Genomic DNA, 25,858 nt, shown 5'->3' with positions numbered 1-25,858 from the left:
ACAGCCGCGGAGCCGCTTTATTTGTTCATCAATGATGTTCATCAATTTGTTCATCAATGCAGCATCTACTGCATCACCTAGATACAGGTCAAGCCCACTGGAAACAGCAGCCACCCATCACAAGCAGTCTTCACTGTATTTCCAGAGAGGGAGCGACGCCGATCTCTGCGCACCGAGCGCGTGTGCAGGCAGGAGAGGGAACACCTGAGCCTCCGGATGCGGGAGAAGTCGCCTCTGCGCTCCTGAGGCGCTCCCGGCGCTCTCCCGTCCTCGCTGCGCGCTTCCTCGCCCCATCTCCCCGCTGTCTCGGACTCCGGCTTCTCGGTTACGGCCTTTCCTGCTCTTCTACGCTCGCGCCTCCGCAGAAGACAGACCGCTCCTTACACCTGGGCTCCACAGCTGAGCGCGTCTAACAGCCTGAGGGCGCCGGCTGTGAGGAGAAAGCGCGCGCACCTTCCTTGCTCTCCTCCCGGCGGCCCCGCCTCCTGCCAGTTCGGCCGACCGACGTGCGATGCTGCCCAATGGCGACTCTCAGCCGCTGCGGGCCCCGCCCCTCAAGGCACACCCGCCAATGAGCGCTTGGCAAGGGCGGGACGAGCCCTGTGCCCGCCTCCCCCCCCGTCCAGGCCGCCGGAGCAAGCCGTCCTGGGCTGGAGCGAGGTACGGCCGCTCGACCGGCCGGGAGGCTCCGCACCGCTTCAGCCCTCTGCGGGGCGGGCGGCGACGGCCCAGAGAGGGCGCCAGACCCCGGCCGTAGCTGAGGCGGGCGGGCGGTGGGCGAGCAGGACGGCGGGAACGTGCGTCCGGCGCACGGAGCCCTGAGCCTGGCCGGGGGCCGTACGAAGTCCGCGCTATGGAAGAGAAGTACTTGCCTGAGCTGATGGCAGAGAGAGACAGCCTGGACCCGTCCTTCGTGCACGCCTCGCGCCTGCTGGCCGAAGGTAGGACTTGCCCCCGGGTGGGCGTAGACCGCCGGCCCCCGTAGCCGCGGCGGGGCTCGGGGAGCGGAGTCCGGGAGGACGCCTGTCTCCTTCGCGGAAACTGCCCTGGAAGATGCTCGCCCAGAGCCGCGGCGGAGCTGGTCCTTGGGAGGCGGGTGCTACTCCCTCACTCCATCCGCGGCTGAATCCGGGTAGCCCGGAGCGGCGGGCGCTGGCTGTGAAGACAGTGCACTTTAGGATCACTGATGGAGCGACGTTAAGGAGCTGAGTGGTCCACCGGGATATTTTAACTCCGCCAAGGGAAGGGAAGTCAGTTTGGAGTGAATGGTGATCAATGTGGTGTTCGATGAGCTTCTTATCTACAAATCAGTATTTGTTTTTCTTTCCCTTTCCCCACTTTTCTCTTATTTCTCTCTCCGTTCTGATTGAGAAGTGATTTTGATTTCCTTAGTCTAATTACAGTCTTTCCTATGGAAAGTCTTAGTATTACCCTAGATTAAATTATACGTGTTCTGTTTGTGAATGTGGAAGTGGCTGAAATGCATATCCGTTTATTTGAGGTGTGATGATTGGGTGCTCTGGGAGATGCTGGTCCCTGGGAACCCTCCACGATTGATCAACTGTTGTACCAAGTGTGCAGTTTGTGTGTGTGTGTGCCTTAATGTTAAAAGAGATTTAATTCCCCGAGGAACATAAATATCTTGTCTTTTGTGTTCTCTTGAAGGGTTGTTTAAACACACACACACAGGAACTTCTGCATGATAGAAATATTAACCTAATTACTTCCATTTATCTTGAAACAGTGCTATCTAACTGCTAAAGGTACCCAAGATATCTGTAGCAATCTACATTTACCTTTATAAAAACTAAAGGCTTTTTTTTGGGGGTGGGGGGATGAATGTCTCAATAATGAGTTGCTTCATCATCAAATTGACTACAATGCAGTTTTGTTGCTTAGGTTCTTAGGAACTTAGCAAAACTAAAAGTAGTAACTTTCTTCTCCTCAGCCCTTCAGCATCAAAAGAAATGTTTTCTTTTGTGAGATTTAGTTTTACATGGAAAGAGAAATTCTAATCCTCCATGTACGAATTAAATAGGCATTACACTTATTTAAATGTTTTATTGATGGATTGTTATTTGCAACAATAAAGTATCAGATATTTTTCTATTTTGTATATTAAGTAATTAAGAAAAACAACAATTGAAATATTGAACGTGGGAAACAAATAAACTACTTTTCAGGGGACAAGTTGATTTTGTAGAGGGTTTGGGATGGAAAATGCAGTCATTCTTACTACTTTCTTGGTTACTGAATAAAAAAATGAAACCTAAAATTGTAAATGAAAGTCAGTTAAAAAATTAAACTCTCCCTGTACTCTATTAAAAATAAATAAACTACATAAAATAATAGGGACATTGAAAATTAATGGATTAACAAATGTTCAAAATGATTAAAAATGCAATTGTGTTCTTAAATTATCTATTTCAATGCATTTTCCAGAAATGTCTTCATTTAGCTGGCAAAGTCTTTAAAATAGAAAAATTTACAAATTAATCATTTTCTCAGACCTGCTAATTGGACTTCTTTTGGGGACAGTAGGCTAGATGATTAATTCATCAGTCATTAATGAGAGTTAGTGTACTGAAAACTGCCAAACTAAAGCAATGCATGTGAGGAGCTCTAAACAGAGTATGGAAGTATTTCTCTGTGGTAAAATAGTCAGAAAAGTGCACCTGGTTCCTTAACATTTCCTTAACATTTTATTTTTCTCAGAAATTTGGTTTTTTGATACTTAGGAACATGTTCCTATGTACTTTGTAATTTAATATTTTCCCAGTAGGGGGAAGCATATTCTGCTTTTGTAACGAATTAGAAGTAAAAAATGCCTAAATAGAGAAATGTCTAAGGAAGAAACAAAGATAGGTGTCCACATTTCAGAGGAATCATAAGGAGGAGGAGGAGGAGGAGGTGAGTAATGATAATAATCTTGAGTATATAAAGAGACTCTTTGCAACTGGCTGAAAGATCCATAAGATCTAAATTCTCTAATTGTACCCAAGCCTCTTCATGTTCTCATGGAACAGTGTCCTTCTGAATAAACCTTAACGTACATTTTACATTACAGATCTTTCATTGTCTTTTCAAAGGCCGTCTACCTAGATTCTTAGGTCTTATTTCAAATCTCTATAGGAAATTGTTGTTGAGATAATTTTATTTCTCACCCCTGGAAATGTACTGATTGAAGGCAGTGGCTATAAATACACCTGACATAGATGTTCGTTTGGAAAGAAGGTGTTCCAAGAAGTACATTTCAGCCAGCACTGTTCAGACTATCTCAAGACTGAGTGTGTAATAAAAATGATCCAGATGATTCAGTTCTTCAGAATGATTTTCTGGAAGGTAATATATACAAGGTCAGTGATGTAAGCCACTGAGCATTCATAATGATTTGTTTTGCTGTTTTGATTGGTGGTAGATGCAAATCAGTGTGCCATTGTGACTACAGACTTAGAATTGAAGGTCATGGGGTTAAAAGTGCTAGTTTGCTGGTTATTTTGTTATTTTTGTTGTAGTTTATTACTTCACTTTGTTTTGGCTGGGTGCTTTCAATAGGAATGAGTCTGACAAAGCTGATAGAAGAGCCTGAACATTATATGTACTATGTTGTTACTTACAAAAGATCTTGAATAATATGTTTTGAATAGTATAATATTGCTTGAGTAATTCAAATAATTTTCTTCTGGATTATAATATTATTTATTATCTATTTGTATGGAAGGTGCTTTGAAGTATGATAAAACAGCAGATTCAGCATAATCCTTGAAGTTCCACTCAGTCTCTGAATTTGCTTGCCAGATGAAATTAGATGAGGTTATTTATATCTATGATACTTCAGGGAAGCACACTAAACTGTGAATCCAGATACCTGGATTTTAATTCCACTTTTGCCTAAAATGAATCTTGGTAAATTTCTCTTCCCTGGGCCAGTTTTCTTGTCTTTCAAATTGAGGAGCTGGACTAGATGATCTGTATGCTTCTTTGTAATTCTAATTAAATCTGGGACTCCTCCTGATGCAAAGGAGTGCAGTTTGTATATTCAGAATACCAAAATCAGTGGTTAAACATTTTGGAAACTTTTTCCATTTCTTAGGTTAATGATTAATAATATGTTTATTGCATTGTATTGCAGTTTGAGGCATACACATTATTTTGGGCACTGGGGACAGATTTATGTTCTTACTGAACTATTTTCAATGCTTGGGAGTTAAAAATGTATATACATGGAAATATTCTTTTTTGCATCTGTTCAAATGTATATGTTCAATTATGGTAATTCCATACCTTTAGAAGGATTAATAAATTATTATCCAATTCAGAGTGTTTGAGTTCTCTGTCTCTTCACAAATATTGGAAAATTCATCATTGTTTTGGTTTACTCATCATATGATAAAGTCAAATATTGCTAATATCCCAACAGTTCAAGTATTTTTAAAAAACTCTGAATGCTTTTTTCAAACTTTTGTGAAAATTTTGCCCTTCCATTTAGGATTGGCCTGTTTGCAGGTGTGGGTGAATGAGAAGAACAAGGATCAATAATTTTTTACAAACGCTGACTCATAGTGGTTTAACTACATTTAGATTTTCAGTAAGGATTATTTTTAATTTTGAATGTGTTCCTTGAAATATTTAAATATGGTGTGTTCTTAAGATAAAGGTATTGGTATAATATCTAAAACCCACTTCTGATAAAAACTAGTATTCATGTGACTTTTCCTTTGATCAGTGTAATCACTTTGCTTTCCCAATAAATTTGGGATAATCCTATTTATGTTTCTTAAAACAAAAAATGGAAAAAATTAACTTAAAGATTTTCTTTGATTTGAAAGATATCTTTGATCTGCAGTTAAAACATATTTATTATGTAGTGGAGAAATTCTGCTTTAACAAATAAAACACTTGGGATAGAATCTTGACACCCCTGCCAACTAAGAAATAAAGGATATTTCATTTATTTACTTTCTGATCCTCAGTTTCTTCATTGGTAAAACAACAAAACTAATATCCATCAGGCATGGTTCTTTTAAGGTTAAAAAAAATACTGTTTGTGACATGTAAGCTATATTTTAAAATATAGATTTTATACAACCAAAGCAAAAACTGAAGCAGAAAATATAAGATAATACTTTTAAGATTGTCCTTAGCATTTTAGTGACATTATGGACTTGACGTCAAATTGAAGTTTGATTTTTTAATAACATGAACATTGACTCATGTTAGTACTTAATTTTTTGAATTATTGCTGAGTGAAATTTTAACTCATAAGCCAAATTATGAAATAAATTATCTTATGAAAGATGGTTCTAATGAGTGTTTTTAAAATATGTTCCTTCTGTCAGTGCTTGCTTGTCCATGTCTAACTTGAGCCTGATTGGACCAGGACATAGGTAGCTCAAGACTAATTCCACATTTGCTTGGCTGTCACTCTGGGCAGCTGATTTCATCCTTCTTTTTTATCAAGGGAAGTGGATCTGTCTCTTCCAACGTTCTTCAGCCTCCTACTACCTAGAAACTCCTGTACTCTTTTCATTCCCCAAGGATGAAATGCCTCTTTTTGTTCAAGGCTGACTTGTTCTCAGCATCCTTAACCCTGGTGTCCCTCTTCCCCCAGGCCGGTCCTGTCATTATGTCCTTTCTTTAGTGGCTCCACCTTCTTCTTCCCCATCTTTCCTTGGGGCAGCTTGTAAACATGATTCAACTAGAATCACTTTAAAAAAAAATAGAATACTTATTTCACTTTCCAAAAGTAATATTTCCAAAAATAATCTTTCTAGACACTTTTCCTCCCTTGTTTCCTTCCAGTTTCTGATACTGTGAGTCTGTATTGCTGCTGCTCACTTTCTCAGTTTACCTTCCACAGCTCTGTTCTGGTTGCAGCCTCCCATTTTGTCCTGCAACCAGAGGCTCCAATGAGAATCATCTAATTACCAAATCCAATAAGATGTTTCTGATCTCTCATCAGGGTACTTGGGTGTATTTTTCACTGTTGGTCTTTTCCCAATTTTTTGGTTTCTCCCTTGGCTTTTGAACACTACACACTGTTGGTTTTCTCTTCTCTCTGTTACTCTCAGAATCCTCCCTCTTTTTCATCATCACCCCAGCACAGACACCCTATCAGAATGGTTCATTTAAAGGCAAGGTCTAACCACATCATACCTTTAAATGCTGTTCTGGAAGGCAGGCTGTTTCAGACCACAGGCCAGCAGAGGAGAGGGGTGGGGGGTGGGGGTGCCTCCTGGATGTTCCCAGGGCAGGGAGAATCCAGGCTCTCCCAGGTGCCCAGGAGAGTGAAGGGCCCTTCTTGTTGATCCCCATATGACCTCTAGTGACACCAAGATGGGTGGGGAGAAGTTCCAGCAGGGGTGAAAGCTGCTCTGACACCCACTGGCTTGGAGGGGGAGTATGCATTGCTCCTGCTCCTGAGGGTGGACACCTGGGTCTCCACATGGCCTCTGTCCCCACTGCCAGTGGAACAGAACCCTCGTTGCCCATTCAGGCCTCCAGTTCTTCTAAAGAGAAGGGGTGCCCCTTCACAGCAGGGAAAAGCTGGACACCTCAGCTCCCTATTTACCTTTCTTGACTGAGGTGAGCATGAGACACTGGTTTTGGGGCCTGGTTTTGTTTTCTATGTCTGTTCTTTGGCTAAGGGAGGGTGTTTGTCATTTAAATTTTTTCTGTCATGCAAGGTTGCCCTCTTTCTAGTCCTGCTGCTGGAAAGAGCAGGCTTTGCTTGAGCCTTTGTTTTTGTCTCTTTCTGTCAATGTTTTTGGTTTGCTAACCTCTTTAGCTCCCATTTTGGTGTATATGAAGCACAAGAAAATCTGGGGAAACCACTACCTAGTTCCCATGGTACCCAGCAGGGCTGCCTTCTTCCACAAAGTCTTTTGTGTTTATTTTATGTATAATAACCAGTCGCCATTCATTTGTGTTATAATATATTTCTTTATAAGGTTTTCTTGTGAAGGTAGGTTCATTCTTATACATTAATATTTCATTAATTATTTATGTAAGAATTAGCATGACCAGGATAAATCCATTTGGGTAATCAGAATGCAATATGAGATCCAGATTTTTGGTTTAATTAAGTATAAATCTAGACTGGAGCTCTGTGTCCCCATGGCAGCTGTAGAAAGGAAAGATATTTTAGTAACCCTTGGAGATGATTCCATAATGTCACCAGCCTTTCCTATGTCCGTATTTGTTCTTGTCTGAATACAGAGAAGAAATGTAGCTTAATTGGAATTATATTAAGACCAGTTGGTTTGTTTAAAGCTATTATCAGTGTAAGACAATATATTAATAGATTGTAATATAATCCTTTTCTTAAAGCAATGGTGAATTTCAATGAAATATTTTTTGGGGCTCTGAAATCACCACAGATGGTAATTGTAGCCATGAAATTAAAAGACGCTTACTCTTTGGAAGGAAAGTTATGAACAACCTAGATAGCATATTAAAAAGCAGAGACATTACTTTGCCAACAAAGGTCTGTCTAGTCAAGGCTATGGTTTTTCCAGTGGTCATGTAGGGATGTGAGAGTTGGACTGTGAAGAAATCTGAGCGCTGAAGAATTGATGCTTTTGAACTGTGGTGTTGGAGAAGACTCTGAAGAGTCCCTTGGACTGTAAGGAGGTCCAACCAGTCCATCCTAAAGGAGATCAGTCCTAGTTGTTCATTGGAAGGACTGATGCTAAAGCTGAAACTCCAATACTTTGGCCACCTCATGCGAAGAGTTGACTCATTGGAAAAGACCCTGATGCTGGGAGGGATTGCGGGAAGGAAGAGAAGGGAACAACAGAGGATGAGATGGCTGGATGGCATCCCTGACTCGATGGACATGAGTTTGAGTGAACTCCGGGAGTTGGTGATGGACAAGGAGGCCTGGCGTGCTGTGATTCATGGGGTTGCAAAGAGTCGAACATGACTGAGCGACTGAACTGAAATAGAAATAGATTAAAAATAATAATAGAGTGCTGGTTAATAACTGATCTCTGAAATGAATGTTAGCAAATACCCATGTTACATGACTTTTTCATTTTATCCAATGGAGTGTTCTGAAATAGTCACGTTTTGTTTGTCAAAAAGTTGAGACATCACAGCTCCATATCCTTTTGCTCAATTTTTAAAAACTATTTTTGGAAGCAAATAATTTGTAGCATATTCTCCAGTGCTTACCTTACCCTCTGAAACACTACTTCCAAAAAATTTCTGCAGTAGAGAGTGATTAAAAAAAATTCAAGAACAAATGAATGACAAAGTTTTAGGTCCCTTACTATAGATATAGTTCAGGTAAAGTCTGGGGGTCAGTTTGTAGGGCAAGAACTCTACCACACTGAACTATGTGATTACATTTGCCGTTGGATGTGTGTTGGTAACACTCGGTGTGTGTTATTGGTATGTGAAGAGATGTCAGATGTTTAATTTGTTAGTTTTTAAAAATATACATGATATAAATTAGCAGTATATGGTGACAACTGCTGGAGTTTACAGACTGTTAGTGGTACAGGGATTCTGAGGAAGTCATGGTGATCATAGATCTTTGTCCTCATCATCTCTCTGTCATCATCATTGATGGGGAGATACTCTTTGTCAGTCACTAAACTATACAGTGGAAGTCAGAAATAGATTTAAGGGCCTAGATCTGATGGATAGAGTGCCTGATGAACTCTGGAATGAGGTTCGTGACATTGTACAGGAGACAGGGATCAAGACCATCCCCATGGAAAAGAAATGCAAAAAAATAAAATGGCTATCAGGGGAGGCCTTACAAATAGCTGTGAAAAGAAGAGAAGCAAAAAGCAAAGGAGAAAAGGAAAGATATAAGCATCTGAATGCAGAGTTCCAAAGAATAGCAAGAAGAGATAAGAAAGCCTTCCTCAGCGATCAATGCAAAGAAATAGAGGAAAACAACAGAATGGGAAAGACTAGAGATTTCTTCAAGAAAATTAGAGATACCAAGGGAACATTTCATGCAAAGATGGGCTCGATAAAGGACAGAAATGGTATGGACCTAACAGAAGCAGAAGATATTAAAAAGAGGTGGCAAGAACACCACAGAAGAACTGTACAAAAAAGATCTTCACGACCCAGATAATCACGAAGGTGTGATCACTCACCTAGAGCCAGACATCCTGGAATGTGAAGTCAAGTGGGCCTTAGAAAGCATCACTATGAACAAAGCTAGTGGAGGTGATGGAATTCCAGTGGAGCTATTTCAAATCCTGAAAGATGATGCTGTGAAAGTGCTGTACTCAATATGCCAACAAATTTGGAAAACTCAGCAATGGCCACAAGACTGGAAAAGGTCAGTGTTCATTCCAATCCCAAAGACAGGCAATGCCAAAGAATGCTCAAACTACTGCACAATTGCACTCATCTCACATGCTAGTAAAGTAATGCTCAAAGTTCTCCAAGCCAGGCTTCAGCAATATGTCAACCATGAACTTTCTGATGTTCAAGCTGGTTTTAGAAAAGGCAGAGGAACCAGAGATCAAATTGCCAATATCTGCTGGATCATGGAAAAAGCAAGAGAGTTCCAGAAAAACATCTATTTCTGTTTGATTGACTATGCCAAAGCCTTTGACTGTGTGGATCACAATAAACTGTGGAAAATTCTGAAAGAGATGGGAATACCAGACCACCTGACCTGCCTCTTGAGAAATCTGTATGCAGGTCAGGAAGCAACAGTTAGAACTGGACATGGAACAACAGACTGGTTCCAAATAGGAAAAGAAGTATGTCAAGGTTGTATATTGTCACTCTGCTTATTTAACTTATATGCAGAGTACATCATGAGAAATGCTGGACTGGAAGAAGCACAAGCTGGAATCAAGACTGCCGGGAGAAATATCAATAACCTCAGATATGCAGATGACGCCAGCCTTATGGCAGAAAGTGAAGAGGAACTCAAAAGCCTCTTGATGAAAGTGAAAGAGGAGAGTGAAAAAGTTGGCTTAAAGCTCAACGTTGAGAAAGTGGAGAGTGAAAAAGTTGGCTTAAAGCTCAACATTCAGAAAACATTCAGAAAGCATCTGGTCCCATCACTTCATGGGAAATAGATGGGGAAACAGTGGAAACAGTGTCAGACTTTATTTTTTGGGGCTCAAAATCACTGCAGATGGTGACTGCAGCCATGAAATTAAAAGACGCTTACTCCTTGGAAGGAAAGTTATGACCAACCTAGATAGCATATTCAAAAGCAGAAACATTACTTTGCCAACAAAGGTACTTCTAGTCAAGGCTATGGTTTTTCCAGTAGTCATGTATGGATGTGAGAGTTGGACTGTGAAGAAGGCTCAGTGCCGAAGAATTGATGCTTTTGAACTGTGGTGTTGGAGAAGACTCTTGAGAGTCCCTTGGACTGCAAGGAGATCCAACCAGTCCATTCTGAAGGAGATCAGCCCTGGGATTTCTTTTGAGGGAATGATGCTGAAGCTGAAACTCCAGTACTTTCGCTACCTCATGCGAAGAGCTGACTCATTGTAAAAGACTCTGATGCTGGGAGGGATTGGGGGCAGGAGAAGAAGGGGACGACAGAGGATGAGAAGGCTGGATGGCATTACTGACTCGATGGGCATGAATCTGGGTGAACTCCGGGAGTTGGTGATGGACAGGGAGGCCTGGCATGCTGTGATTCATGGGGTTGCAAAGAGTCGGACAGGACTGAGTGACTTAACTGAACTGAACTGAAACTAGATGTCAACATGTCTACCACTGTTAATCCCTTCATAATCCTATGAGATCGTTATTAGTGTTACCCTGTCTTACAAATGAGAAAAATTAACAATTAAGCAAGTTAATTTATTTCAGATCACTCAGCAAGCAAATCATAAAGCTGAAACCCAGGTTTTCTCATCCAGAGGCTCCTGAAGTGGTCAAAACATCCTGTCTCCTGTGGGAGAAATGCAAGCCTTATAGGAAGGTCAAATGTTAACATGCAAAGTAAGTCAAGGAGATCAGTGTAGTGGTACCCGTAATTTCTGAAATATGTTTCTGAATGGGAATATTGGGTGAATTCTTCCACAGCATCTTTAAATAAGTATAGTTTATAAAAGGTTAGTACATGTATAAAGAAGGAAATTTACCTTAGTACAGTTCAGTTCAGTTGCTCTATTGTGTCCGACTCTTCGTGATCCCATGGACTGTAGCACGCCAGGCCTCTCTGTCCATCATCAACCCCTGGAGTTTACTCAAACTCATGTCCATTGAGTCAGTGATGCCATCCAACCATCTCATCCTCTGTAATCCCCTTCTACTCTCACCTTCAATCTTTCCAAGCATGAGGGTCTTTTCCAATGAGTCAGCTCTTCACATCAGGTGGCCAAAGTATTGGAGTTTCAGCTTCAGCATCAGTCCTTCCAATGAACACCCAGGACTGATCTCCTTTAGGATGAACTGGTTGGATCTCCTTGCAGTCCAAGGGACTCTCATGAGTCTCTTCCAACACCACAGTTCAAAAGCATTAATTCTTTGGTGCTCAGCTTTATCATCCAACTCTCACATCCATACATAACTACTGGAAAAACCATAGCTTTGATGAGATGGATCTTTGTTGTCAAAGTAATGTTTCTGCTTTTCAATATGCTGTCTAGGTTGATCATAGCTTTTCTTCCAAGGAGCAAGCATCTTTAATTTCATGGCTGCAGTCACCATCTGCAGTGATTTTAGAGCCCCCCAAAATAAAGTCAGTCACTGTTTCCCCATCTATTTGCTATAAAGTGATTGGACCAGATTCCATGATCTTAGTTTTCTGAATATTGAGTTTTAAGCCAACTTTTTCACTCTCCTCTTTCACTTTCTTCTTCTTCCATTTTTGCCATAAGTGTGATGTTCTGCATATCTGAGCTTATTGATATTTCTCCTGGCAATCTTGATTCCAGCTTGTGTTTCATCCAGCACAGTGTTTCTCATGATGTACCCTGCTGCTAAGTCACTTCAGTCATGTCCAACTCTATGCGACCCCATAGTTGGTAGCCCACCAGGCTCCCCTGTCCCTGGGATTCTCCAGGCAAGAACACTAGAGTGGGTTGCTATTTCCTTCTCCAATGCGTGAAAGTGAAAAGTGAAAGTGAAGTCACTCAGTCATGTCCAAGTCTTAGCGACCCCATGGACTGCAGCCCACCAGGCTCCTCCATCCATGGGATTTTCCAGGCAAGAGTACTGGAGTGAGATGCCATCACCTTCTCCATGATGTACCCTACATATAAGTTAAATAAGTAGGGTGGCAATATACAGCCTTGATGTACTCCTTTTCCGACTTGTAATTAGTCTGTTGTTCCATGTCCAGTTCTAACTGTTGCTTCCTGACTTGCATACAGATTTCTCAGGAGGCAGATCAGGTTGTCTGGTATTCCCATCTCTTTCAGAATTTTCCACAATTTGTTGTGATCCACACAGTCAAAGGCTTTGGCGTAGTCAGTAAAGAAGAAATAGATGTTTTTCTGGAACTCTGTTGCTTTTTCCATGATCCAGTGGATGTTGGCAATTTGATCTCTGGTTCCTCTGCCTTTTCTAAATCCAGCTTGAACACCTGGGAGTTCACAGTTTATGTACTGTTTAAGCTTGGCTTGGAGAATTTTGAGCATTACTTTGAGATGAGTGCAATTTTGCAGTAGTTTGAGAATTCTTTGGCATTGCCTTTCTTTGGGACTGGAATGAAAACTGATCATTTCCAGTCCTGTGGCCATTGCTGAGTTTTCCAAATTTTCTGGCATATTGAATGCAGCATTTTCACAATATCATCTTTTAGAATTTGAAATAGCTCAACTGGAATTCCATCACCACCACTAACTTTGTTCCTAAGGCCCACTTGAATTCACATTCTGTCTGGCTGTAGGTGAGTGATCACACCATTGTGATTATCTGAGTTGTGAAAATATTTTGTGTATAGTTCTTCTGTGTATTCTTGCCACCTCTCCTTAATATCTTCTGCTTCTGTCAGGTCCATACCGTTTCTGTCCTTATTGAGTGCATCTTTGCATGAAATGTTCCATTGGTATCTCTAATTTTTTGAGATCTCTAGTCTTTCCCATTCTGTTGTTTTCCTCATTTCTTTGCATTGATCACTGAGGAAGGCTTTTTTATTTCTCCTTTATATTTTTTCAAACTCTTCATTCAAATGGTTATATCTTTCCTTTTCTCCTTTGCCTTTCACTTCTCTTCTTTTCACAATTATTTGTAAGGCCTCTGACAACCTTTTTGCACTTTTTTCTTGGCGATGGTCTTGATCCCTGCCTCCTATAAAATGTCACGAACCTCTGTCCATAGTTCTTCAGGCACTCTGTCTATCAAATCTAATTCCTTGAATCTATGTCTCACCTCCACTGTATAATCGTAAGGGATTTGATTTAGGTCATACCTGAATGGTCTAGTGGTTTTCCCCACTTTCTTCAATCTAAGTCTGAATTTGGCAATAAGAAGTTCATGATCTTAGCCACAGTCAGCTCCCGGTCTTGTTTTTGCTGACCATGTATAGCTTCTCCATCTTTGACTGCAAAGAATATAATCAATCTGATTTCAATGTTGACCATCTGGTGATGTTCCTGTGTGGAGTTTTCTCTTGTGTTGTTGGAAGAGGGTGTTTGCTATGACCATTGCATTTTCTTGGCAAAACTCTTATTAGCCTTTGCCCTGTTTAATTCTGTACTCCAAGACCAAATTTGCCTGTTACTCCAGCTATCTCTTGACTTCCTACTTTTGCATTCTAGTCCTCTATAATTAAAAGGACATCTTTTTTGGGTGTTAGTTCTGGAAGGTCTTGTAGGTCTTCATAGATCTACTGAGCCTCACCTTTCAGCATTATTGGTTGGGGCATAGACTTGGATTACTGTGAATTTGAATGGTGTACCTTGAAAACAAACAGAGATCAGTTTGTCGTTTTTGAAATTGCATCCAAGTACTTCATTTTGGACTGTTTTGTTGACTGTGATGGTTACTCCATTTCTTCTAAGGTATTCTTGCCCATAGTAGTAGGTATAATGGTCATCTGAGTTAAATTCACCTTTTCCAGTCCATTTTAGTTCTCTGGTTTCTAAAATGTTGATGTTCGCTCTTGCTATCTCATGTTTGATTACTTCCAATTTGCCTTGATTCATGGACCTAACTTTCCAGGTTCCTATGCAATATTGCTCTTTACACAATCAGACTATACTTCCATCTCCAGTCATGTCCACAAATGGGTATTGTTTTTGCTTTGGCTCTATCCTTTCAGTCTTTCTGGAGTTAGTTCTCCACTGATCTCCTGTACCATATTGGGCACCTGCCGACCTGGGGAGTTCATCTTTCAGTGTCCTATCTTTTTGCCTTTTCATACTGTTCATGGGGTTCTCAAGGCAAGAATACTGAAGTGGTTTGCCATTCCTTCTCCAGTGGACCACGTTTTGTCAGTACTCTCCACCCCAATCCTAACTCAGTGAAACTACCTTAGTACAGAATTGTGTTAAGGATTATTGGGAAAGCCTAACTTTTCAGAATGTCTTACACTCACAGTTGTTTCTCAGGAAGTTTGGGGTTTAGGAGGCCAGAGTAGGGGAATATGGCCGTTCTTTTTTTGGATCTAAAGGATTGGAGAAGTTTCTGTGATTTGTTGAGACATTTTTCTCTACATTTTTTTTTTCCTTTAAGGAGAACTGTTTAACTTGCTAAATTCTTCTAGGAAGGAAGAACAACCATAGCCCCTCTCTTGTGTCTTGAGGAGCCCCTCTCTTGTGTCTTGAGGAGCCCCTCTCTTGTGTCTTGAGGGAGTGTTTGTTTAAAATTTAATAGTTTAGCAGAATTTGCATGTTGTCAGAACTTGAGAGCTCAGCAGCATGGCCTTGTTCAAATGTTTTCTATAGGTTCTGAAGCTTAATATTTATTCTTTGAAGCAGAATGGTCAGTATTATGCACTGTTATCAGGATTGCACAATTGATGCCCATTTCCTTCAAATCATTGAATATTAGATTTTACTTTTCTAATAGAAAAGCAGAATGTGTTTCCTCTCAATTATAGCTATTTTTAGCAGGTTCACTGTATGTCAGAAAATGATAAGCCCTGATGCAACTCAGGAGACAGAGCCTGTGTGACAGAAACTCCGCAGAGGCTGAAGGAGAATCCTGTTCATTTTGAGAAAGGGGGGATGACTAGAGTAATAATTGTTTTTCTTGAGCACACACTATGGGTCATGTCCTTACATTATATCCAAAAAGGCAGGTGGTATTGTCCCTATATTATGGGAAAGATAAAGAGGCAGATTGCAGGGTAGCATAATTCATTTGGAGTTTTAAAGTAAGAAGTCAAAGGTTTCATAAATGTCCAGTTTTAATGTGAAGGTGTCATAAAGCAACCATTAAACACTGATATGTTAAAGATACTGCAGAATATGAGTTGTTTAAGTAAGAACCAAGAACTTGCTATAAAAACTTTTAGGAGAGTTAAATGTCTATTACTAGATAATATTTTTCCTTTAAAGTAATTTCCTTCAGAAAATTTAAGGAATTTGATTGTTTAGAAATTTGATTCACATACAGCAATACACTCATTATATAAGATCTGACTATAAAATGGAAACAGTAGCATGAATACATAATAGAATTTAGTTGTGACTGTTTAGGCATGTGAATGTTGTAAATGGAGAAATTTACGTGAGTGTTGAATTAGGTGTCATCCATATCTCCACATAATCCAAGTTTTCCTTCCTATAAGTCAAAAACTAGATGTATTTTTGTCCATCCAAGATCTGGTGGAAAAGGGGGGTGTTAAGGAATTGTGTGAGTGAAGTAAAAGTTGCTCAGTCGTGTTTGACTCTTGCGACCCAGTGGTCTATACAGTCCTTGGGATTCTCAGGGCTAAAATGCTGGAGTGTGTAGTTGTTCGCTTCTCCAGGGGATCTTCCCAACCCAGGGATTGAACCCAGGTCTCCCACATTGTGGATGGATTCTTTACTAGCTGAGCCACCAGGAAAGCCTAAAGAATTGTGAGAAGATGGAGCATTTTGACAGGCTGAGGCAAATGACGTTTCTGTTACATGCAGGTGTTTTGAAATGGACTTCAAGAGGAGACATGACTCTGTAAAAGCTAGTATTCTGAAATTAGTGAAAGATTGAAAATTATATCATATCTATATAAAGAAAATCTGGTAGAAAAATCATTGTGATAATTAAGAGCCATTTAATGGAATTAGATGAGGTGATAAGCATTTGGAATGAGGTGAATAACCCAAATTGTTTCTCTTTGAGTAAAATGAGCAGACTGTGTGTGTGTGTGTGTGTGTGTGTGTGTGTGTGAAGCAAAAACTAACCAGGTGATAAATGAGAAACAATACAGACTTGGCCAGTTGGTTGCTATGGACCTGTAGTCTGTATTACTATCTGAGACCTACACTTAGATGGAGGACAAGGGATAGAGGACAGACTTACAGCTAATTAAATACACAATCTCCATAGGATTGGAGAAATGCAGTGATAAGGCACATAGATAATGCTTTAGCAGCCCACAGAGATCATGGGTAGGCTCAATGGAAGGACCATATTAGCTGAGATGTAAAGCACAAGTAAGATATGGTGGGGATTCAGTGAAGGAGGGGTTTTAATCTAGAAGAAGGATATACAGATATAGGAAACAACACTTCCAAAGCCTGGAAAAAAAAAAAAAAACTTTTAAAAATGGGTAGACTTTGTGTGATTTTTATGATTTACAATTTAGAAAGATGGTAATGACAACCCTGTATGCAAGATGGCAAAAGAGACACAGATGTATAGAACAGTCTTTTGGACTCTGTGGGAGAGGGAGAGGGGGATGATTTGTGAGAATGGCATTAAAACATGTATAATATAATATAAGAAATGAATCGCCAGTCCAGGTTCAATGCAGGATACAGGAAGCCTGGGGCTGGTGCACTGGGATGACCCAGAGGGATGGTATGGGGAGGGAGGTGGGAGAGGGGTTCAGGATGGGGAACACATGTACACCCGTGGCAGATACATGTTGGTGTATGGCAAAACCAATACAATATTGTTAAGTAAAAAAAAAAAAAAAAAAGGATGTTATACATAAAAAAATAAATATATTGCTTAAAAATAAATAAATAAATATATTTATATGTTTGGTCATCTTACCTGTTTCTGGCCACAGCCCCTATATCCACTGTGGAATATCCTAAGTGAGAAGAGCTGGTGTTGTAGCCACGCGTTCTGGGAAACAAACTCACTCAGATGGACAATGCAGATGGTGGAGTGCAGTTTATTACACCGGTGGGCCCAAGGCAAAGTCTCCTCTTAGTGAAGGACCCCAACCAGCATTTGTGAAAATCTTCTGTAACCCATGTGTACGTGTCTGAACCCACCACTCCAAATTCCTTGAGACTTACATAAACTAAGGAAATACAATCCCAATAACCCCATCATTCACGTGCTATGTGTTCACGTGCTCAGTCAAACAATTATCCAATAATCAATAAACCCAAGGTTACACTCCAATAGATACAGAAAAATTTATGGCCTGTTTGGAGGAAGGGGTGATTAGTGTATGTTTTGTCTTAGGCGATGAGTAACCTAGATACGATCTTCAAGGTTCCCCTGTCTGGAGAGGGTCTTATCCTTCTGTTGTTGTTTTCATAGACACTAAACACAGAGTTCACAGTACATTGGAAAGGTGGCCGAGCATGATCAGCATGAACAGGCCTAAGATGGAGTCCAGGCCCTATGAATTCCTTCTTCACTAGAAAGGAATCTTTTTTAATACAAATAAAGTGACTTTTTGAAGTAGGAAACATAAGGACAGAGGCTGGTTGCCAGGGGAACCAGCTTGTAATTAGAGGATAGGAACTTTTTGCCCCTCTCTTCCTTACTACCCCACAGACCTTTGAGGAGAGGGACTGGAGGTTGAATCAGTTGCCAGTGGCCATGCTGATTTAATCAACTGTGCCGGTGTAATGAAACCTTGATATTAGTGCATGGAGGAACTGGGTTCAGATTGCATCCAGACCCATAGCTCAAGGAGATCTGGGGAGAATGGGGTGCTCCCACAGGGCTTGGAAGCTCTGCACCCTTTCCTAGATCTGACCTGGTCATCTCTTCCATTCTTAATTCCTGAGGATGTCACTCTGTAATAAACCTTTACTATATAGTTAATATTTCAACCAGAAATCTTGGAAACAAAATACATGTCTCTTTTCACACTGTAATGCTGCTTAGTGTAGAGAAATGTTCCTAATACAAGCTTTAAAAATCTAAATGTCCAGCACATTCTGGTGGTCATCTTGTGCTCACTGTGGATCACTGATCAAAATGGAAAGTCTAAATTTCTACATTGACTGTAGAATCACAAATTCAAGGGGAAAATAAGAAAGTGGCACTGGTCAACAGAGTCACATAAGACAATAAGTCAGTAAGAACCTTTGGAGGAAAAAGTAGGTACCTGCAGTAGATGTTGGATTAGGAGAGAATCAGAGGTTCAAAGAGTGTGTATTCTTCCTTCTTCTTAAGGTCAGTATAGTATTGAAAGTTATCCATGTTGCTGCATTTGTCAGTAGTTCATTTTTCTTGCTGTGTAATGTTCCATTGTATCAATGTCTCACAATTTAATAGTCATATATCTTGTACATGGACATCTGGATTGTCTTCAGGGTTAGCTTATGAGCAGACTGCTATGAATATTCATGTGCTAGATTTATGCAGACATGCATTCTCTATATGAAGCAGAATTGCTGGGTCTTAGAATGTGAATGTATGTGTATATTTTATAAATATATATATATATATAAAATGTAAATAAGGTTAACCATGTATATATATATACACCCCCCCCACACACACATACACACATTGTATGAGGTTGCAAAATAATTTCCTACAGTGATTGCACTGTTTTGTCTCTCACCAACATTGCATGAAAAGTCTGGTAGTTCCACTTGCATGGCAACACTTGAAGTTCTCAGTCTTTTTAACAACAGCTATTCTAGTATTTCAGTGGTAACATTGTGTATTTTGTTTGTTTGAATCATTTTTAAATTGTGTTTTTTATTTTATTTAATTTTTTTTAATTGAAGTATGGGCTTCCTTGTGGTTCAGCTGGTATAGAATCCCCCTGCAATGTAGGAGACCTGAGTTCGATCTCTGGGTTGGGAAGATCCCCTGGAGAAAGGAAAGGCTCCCCACTCCAATATTCTGGCCTGGAAAATTCCATGGATTGTATAATCCATGGGATTGCAAAGGGTTGGACACGACTGAGCGACCTTCACACACACTCACACAAATAGTTGATTTACAGTGTTGTAGTTTCTGATATACAGCAAAGTGATTCAGTTTGACACACAAAGTGTGACACACACACATGCACATATATCTGTATTAAATATATTTTTTCCAGATTATTTTTCATTAAAGTTATTATAAGATTTTGAATATGGTTTCCTGTGCTATGCGATCGGTCCTTGGTTATCTAGTTCATATATAGAAGTGTGTATGTGTTAATCCCAAACTCCTAATTTATCCCTCCCTCTCTTCCCCTTTTAGTTTTTAGTTCCTTGATGATTACTGATGTTGGACATGTTATTACTTGAAACAATTGGCTAGAATGTTGACAAATTTTTAATTCTTGAGGGTCCTTTGAAGAGCCCCAGTTGTTACTTTTTTTCTGAAGTATAATCCTTTGTTTTTTCTTTTTTTACTGCTATAATTTATTTATTTTTCTTTTTTTTTAATTTTATTTTTTAACTTTACAATATTGTATTGGTTTTGCCCTATATCAACATGAATCCACCACAGGTATACACGTGTTCCCCATCCTGAATCGTCCTCCCACCTCCCTCCCTGTACCATCCCTCTGGGTCGTCCCAGTGCACTAGCCCCAAGCATCCAGTATCGTGCATCGAACCTGGACTGGCAACTCGTTTCATATATGATATTATACATGTTTTTTCTTATACTTCGTATTGTGTCCTCTCTAGTACTTCTTTGCCTACCTCAAAGTCACAGAGGATCTTTTCAGTATTTTTTCTAGGAGCTTTATGGTTTTAGCTTTAAGTTTATGACACATCCAGAGATAACTTTTGTTTATAATTTCAGCATAGGGTCGGTTCTTTTTTTTTTAATTTAAATATCCAGCATCACTTACTGAAAGGATTTTCCTTTGGTCATTATCATGTTTAATGTATTAAAAGATACAGTATAAATATGATAAACATATAGTGTTTAAGCACATAAAGTATAGAAAAATAAATATCTATGTTTTTTATACTTTTTATAATATAAATTTATTTTAATTGGAGGCTAATTACTTTACAATATTGTATTGGTTTTGCCATACATCAACATGAATCTGCCATGGGTGTACACGTGTTCCCCATCCTGAGCCCTCCTCCCATCTCCCTCCCTGTACCATCCCTCTGGGTCGTCCCAGTGCACCAGTCCCAAGCATCCTGTATCATGCATTGAACCTGGACTGGCGATTCGTTTCATACATGATATTATACATGTTTAAATGCCATTCTTCCAAATCATCCCACCCTCTCCCTCTCCCACAGAGTCCAAAAAACTGTTCTGTACATCTGTGTCTCTTTTGCTGCCTCTCATACAGGGTTATTGTTACCATCTTTCTAAATTCCATATATATGCTTTAGTATACTATATTGGCGTTTTTCTTTCTGGCTTACTTCACTCTGTATAATAGGCTCTAGTTTCATCCACCTCATTAGAACTGATTCAAATGTATTCTTTTTAATGGCTGAGTAATACTCCATTGTGTATATGTACCACAGCTTTCTTATCCATTCATCTGCTGATGGACATGTTGCTTCCATGTTCTGGCTATTATAAACAGTGCTGTGGTGAACATTGGGGTACACGTAAGATACTTAGTGTCTAAGTATATGTGAAATGTCTACAATATTGACCCTCAATGTATCTGTTTTAATACAAAAGGGAATCATGAGCGCCTTAGATTTATTAAGCATGACATGTGTAGACTGTGCTTTAAAATTATATATAGCTATATGAAACTTTTCCCATGTCGTCAGAATTTAGAACATAATCCTTTAAGGACACATGGATGCACTTTTCTTACTTTTTTGAGGAGGAGACTAGCCATCCCAGAGACCTTGAAGTTTACTGACTCTGACAAGGATAACATTCAATAAAGTAAGGCTTTTGTTGCTACTCAGTGGTAGTGAAGTCTTATGAAACCTGAACAACTGCACTATCCTCAGTAGCAAAGTAGGTTCTAGTATCACACAGAAGCAAGCAAAGTATATTCATTAAACATTTAATTTTAAAAAAGACCATATAATTTTATTTTATATTTTATCTTATAGAATATAAGATACTATATTATATTATAATATTTTATAAAATATAAGACCATATTTTATATTTTAAAAATTTCATAGTATTGGTTACATGCTTTTTCTATTTTTGCAGGTAAAAATGTATGTATTGAAACAGTACACTGTACAGAATTGAGAAACCTGCCCTGGGTGAAATAGATATACCTACAGATAAAAAAGTATGACCTGCATCTCCACCCACAGTGATGGCCCATTACCTCTTGATCTTCTGTGGCATATTAAAAGCCAGCATCACTATCACCCTGAAATGTGGCATAGTTTTAGAAATTTCCCAAAGGCATAAGTGACTGATGACTTTAGATTAATCCCTAAAGCACAGATACCATACCACTATGATTTTGTAAACACGTAGGTACCTATCATGTCAATACTAACAGCCAAAAAAGAGATTTAATAATGATCCAGACTGAAACAGTACATCAGTGCTGGATTCTGACAAGGTAATTCCTGGGACAATGTGTTTACACAGGGGAAGGCAATTAGTTTTGTTCTGCATTTTAGAAGTTAGAGATGCAATGGACAATTTCTGCTTGGATTTGAACAAGGAAAAAAAAATGAATAAAGATGTCATCAAGTGACACAACCTTGTGAAGTACTGAAATCTCTTCCTATGAAAGTATTTTAAAAAACCTCTGATAAAAAGTTGCAAAAAGGAAAAATAGCTGTTTTGCTTTTCTCAAAAGATATGTATTGATAATTCCTTGGAAATGAAAGTTTGGATTAGAAAATTTATGAATGTCCACTTTATCTTATATTTTAAAAATTTCATAGTATTGGACAATAATTCTTTGTTACCGTAAAGGAAAACTGCTTTTGAAGTTTGTCTAAACATGAAATGTTAGTGTATGATTTAGGTTAACTACTAATTTATTTGTTGTTGTTGTTCAGTCATATGATCATATCTGACTCTTTGCAACCCCGTGGACTGCAGCATGCCAGGCCTCCCTGTTCCTCACCATCTCCCACAGTTTGCCCAAGTTCATGTCCATTGCATTGGTGATGCCATCCACCTATCTCATCCTCTGACACCCTCTTCTTCTGCTCTCTATCTCTCCCAGCACCAGGGACTTTTCCAGTGAGTCAGCTGTTCACAACAGGTGACCAAAATACTGGAGCTTCAGCTTCTGAGGTTGTTGATGTTTCTCCTGCCTATCTTAATTCCAGCTTGTAACTAATCCAATCTAGCATTTCTCAAGATGTTCTCAGTGTATACATTAAATCATGGTGAGGACAGCCCTGTCATACTTTCTCAGTCTGAACCAATCAGTTGTTCTATACAGAGTTCTAACTTGCTTCTTGACATGCATATAGGTTTCTTGGGAGACAGATAAGATGGTCTGGTATCCCCATATCTTTAAGAGCTTTCCACAGTTTGTTATGATCCACACAGTCAAAGACTTTAGTATAGTCAATGTAACAGAGATAAATGTTTTTCTGGAATTCCCTTGCTTTCTCTGTGATGCAGCAAATGTTGGCAATTTGATCTCTGGTTCCTCTGCCTTTTCTAAACCCGGTTTTGATGTCTGGAAGTTCTTGGTTCAAGTAATGCTGAAGCTTAGCATGCAAGATTTTAAGCATGACCTTACTAGCGTGGGAGATAAGTGCAACTGTCCAACAGTTAGAACATTCTTTAGTACTGCCCTTCTTGGGAATTGGGATGAGGATTGACCTTTTCCAGTCCCATGGCCACTGCTGTGTCTTCTGGATGTGCAGCACTTTGATAGCATCGTCTTTTAGGGTTTTGAATAGCTCTACTGGAATTCCATCACATCCACTAGCTTTATTAACAGGATTGCTCACTAAAGCACACTTGACTTCACACTCCAGAATGTTTGCTGTGGGTGACTGACCACACCCATCATAGTTATCCGGTTCATTAGGATCTTTTTTGTACAGTTCAGATTGAGATTTGCTTTTGAAATTTGTCCAAACATGAAATGTTAGCGTATGACTTTTGTTAAATAGTAGTTCATAGATATGTTTAAATCCCTGAAAGAAAATGTGTCATATATATATCTATCTATATATATATATATATAGATATATAAATAGATATATATATGTATATATATATACATATATACATATAATCAGACTTTCACAGTATTAGTTTAAGTTTCACAATGGATAAATAAGGAAAGTCTGAAGTGTCTGATGTTTACCATCAGTAGCTCATTTTGACCACTTCCAGTTAGAAATGAAAAACCAAGTACAACCTTTCTTAGATGCAATTCACTTTCTAGTCCTTGATAACTGATATCATATAATTGATGTTTCACAGTATTTTCTGTTTGTTTGACTCATATTCTCTTAAAACCCCGACCTTCTTCTTCAAGGCACTGAATTACTGACACTTGTCCACTCAGCTTCAGTCAAAGGGCTCAGAGCAGCCACCTGATTGCTTCTGGTGAGAAATTGGCGTTAAAGGAGAGACAAAGCCATCTGATTTGGTTGGTTCCTAATACAGGAGAAAAGTAAACTCTGGCGTTCTAAGTCAGATAGAGCAGAACAGATACACAGACTGAGGCCATTCCAAGGAGGTCTATCCAGGGTCCCAGCTAACCTTGGTTTCTGGAGAAGCTCCAGGTTTTTTTCTGAGATATACACTTTCTGATAATTATTTAACGTGGTTTCCATTTGTTTTATGTTATTTGAAACCAAAAAACTTTCAGAGAAAACAGAACTGGTCTTAGGATAATAGCAATCTTGTGTAATGTTTAGTTTGTGTTCCTCTAAAAGGAGACCTTGAGATGAGGATTTGAATGTAGAAACTTACTTGTTCTGGCACTAATTGCCAGCACTGAAAAGCCAAAGCACATTTGATAATCATTAAAGAGATGGCATTTTCTGTGTTTGTTTGAATGCTTGAATAGAGTTATAATTATGTTTAAATTGAAAATGCCTATGTAAGTATACATCATTATTTAGAATATTTTCCTTTCAAACCCTATTAATCCTAGGTGATGGGTAAGCAGGACAAAAAAAAAAAAAAAAACAGACATTAGGTTTTCCTGTTCTCTGTTGAATCTTCATTGGCATGTTAGGATAAGCAGGTATTTCAGATTTGCCCTCTTCATTTACAGTGACTTTAAGTTCAAACTTATTTAATAAGAGGTGCATAATATCTTAGAATCTTCTCCAGAAGTAGACCTGGAAACAAATAAGAGCATGCAATTAATTTATTTTGAAAGTGATCTTGAGAAATGGGGAAGTTAGACATGGAGGAAAAGCAGTCACTAAAGTTTTTTTTTTTTTAACAGTCAAGTTACTAGTGTAGGCAACCGATGCTTAATCACACTGGGACATTTGGGGCACCACTGTAACACAAACATGTAACTTAGGGGCAAAAAGCAGACTCTATCTGCCAGTGACAGCCTTTAGGCAAGGACTGTATAGGTTATTATATCAATAACCTCAGATATGCAGATGACACCACCCTCAAGGCAGAAAGTGAAGAACTAAATAGGCTCTTCATGAAAGTGAAAGAGGAGAGTGAAAAAGGTGGCTTAAAACTCAACATTCAGAAAACTAAGATCATGGCATCCAGTCCCATCACTTCATGGCAAATACATGGGTAAACAATGGAAACAGTGAGAAACTTTAATTTTGGGGCCTCCAAAATCACTGCAGGTGGTGAATCTGCCATGGTGAATGCAGCCATGAAATTAAAAGATGCTTGTTCCTTGGAAGAAAAGCTATGACCAACCTAGATAGCATATTAAAAAGCAGAGACATTACTTTGCCAGCAAAGGTCTGTCTAGCCAAAGCTATGTTTTTTTCCAGTAGTCATGTATAGATGTGAGAATTGGACTATAAAGAAACCTGAGTGCCAAAGAACTGATCCTTTTGAACTGTGGTGTTGGAGAAGACTCTTGAGAGTCCCTTGGACTGCAGGGAGATCCAACCAGTCAATCCTAAAGGAAATTAGTCCTGAGTATTCATTGGAAGGACTGATGCTGAAGCTGAAACTCCAATACTTTGGCCACTTGATGCAAAGAACTGACTCATTGGAAAAGGCCCTGATGCTGGGAAAGATTGAAGGTGGGAGAAGAAGGGGTCACAGAGGATGAGATGGTTGGATGGCATCACTGACTCTATGGACATGAATTTGAGCAAGATCCTGGAGTTGGTGATGGACAGGGAGGCCATAGGGTCACAAAGAGTTGGACACAACTGAGCAACTGAACTGAACTAGACTGTATAGATCCTGGCTTTAGAAGCTGGGCAGGTATGCAGTGTATAGCATGTTGTAATGTAGGTCATTTTAGTCCATGTGTGGTCTGTATAGGACAGACAGAAAGTGCCAGAGTCACTTGTGAGTCACAAAAGAGTCAGCCAAATAGGGAGGAAGATGGTTCCTCTACCCAACTTCCTTCTGCCCACCTATAACACGGGATAAAAATGAACTAAATCTGGCGAATCCCTCCTCTGTAATGTTGAATGAAGTTTAGAATATTGCTGGTCTTTATTTGAACTGAGGCAAAATATTGTAGCTGCCTGATAACAGCCTGCCACATGACAAATCACCACTTACAAGG

At 39.5% G+C, this 25,858-nt stretch overlaps 1 protein-coding gene across 12 annotated transcripts in view; it reads left to right on the top strand.

The window, feature by feature from the left end:
- The first annotated feature begins 636 nt into the window (after positions 1–636).
- Positions 637–25,858, top strand: part of KHDRBS2 (KH RNA binding domain containing, signal transduction associated 2) — a 768,231-nt gene continuing 743,009 nt past the window's right edge. For all 12 annotated transcript variants that reach the window (XR_003508070.1, XR_003508065.1, XR_003508069.1 and 9 more), the window contains exon 1: positions 637–941. Coding sequence is in view for 7 of the 12 variants with exons in the window: in XM_027524587.1 (XP_027380388.1) it covers positions 854–941 (88 nt within the window). In the remaining 5 variants the exon portion in view is untranslated. The remainder of the gene's footprint in view (positions 942–25,858) is intronic.

This window comes from Bos indicus x Bos taurus, chromosome 23, assembly GCF_003369695.1.
Source record: "Bos indicus x Bos taurus breed Angus x Brahman F1 hybrid chromosome 23, Bos_hybrid_MaternalHap_v2.0, whole genome shotgun sequence".
Lineage (NCBI taxonomy): Eukaryota > Metazoa > Chordata > Mammalia > Artiodactyla > Bovidae > Bos > Bos indicus x Bos taurus.
This window is presented reverse-complemented; position numbering and strand designations above follow the sequence as displayed.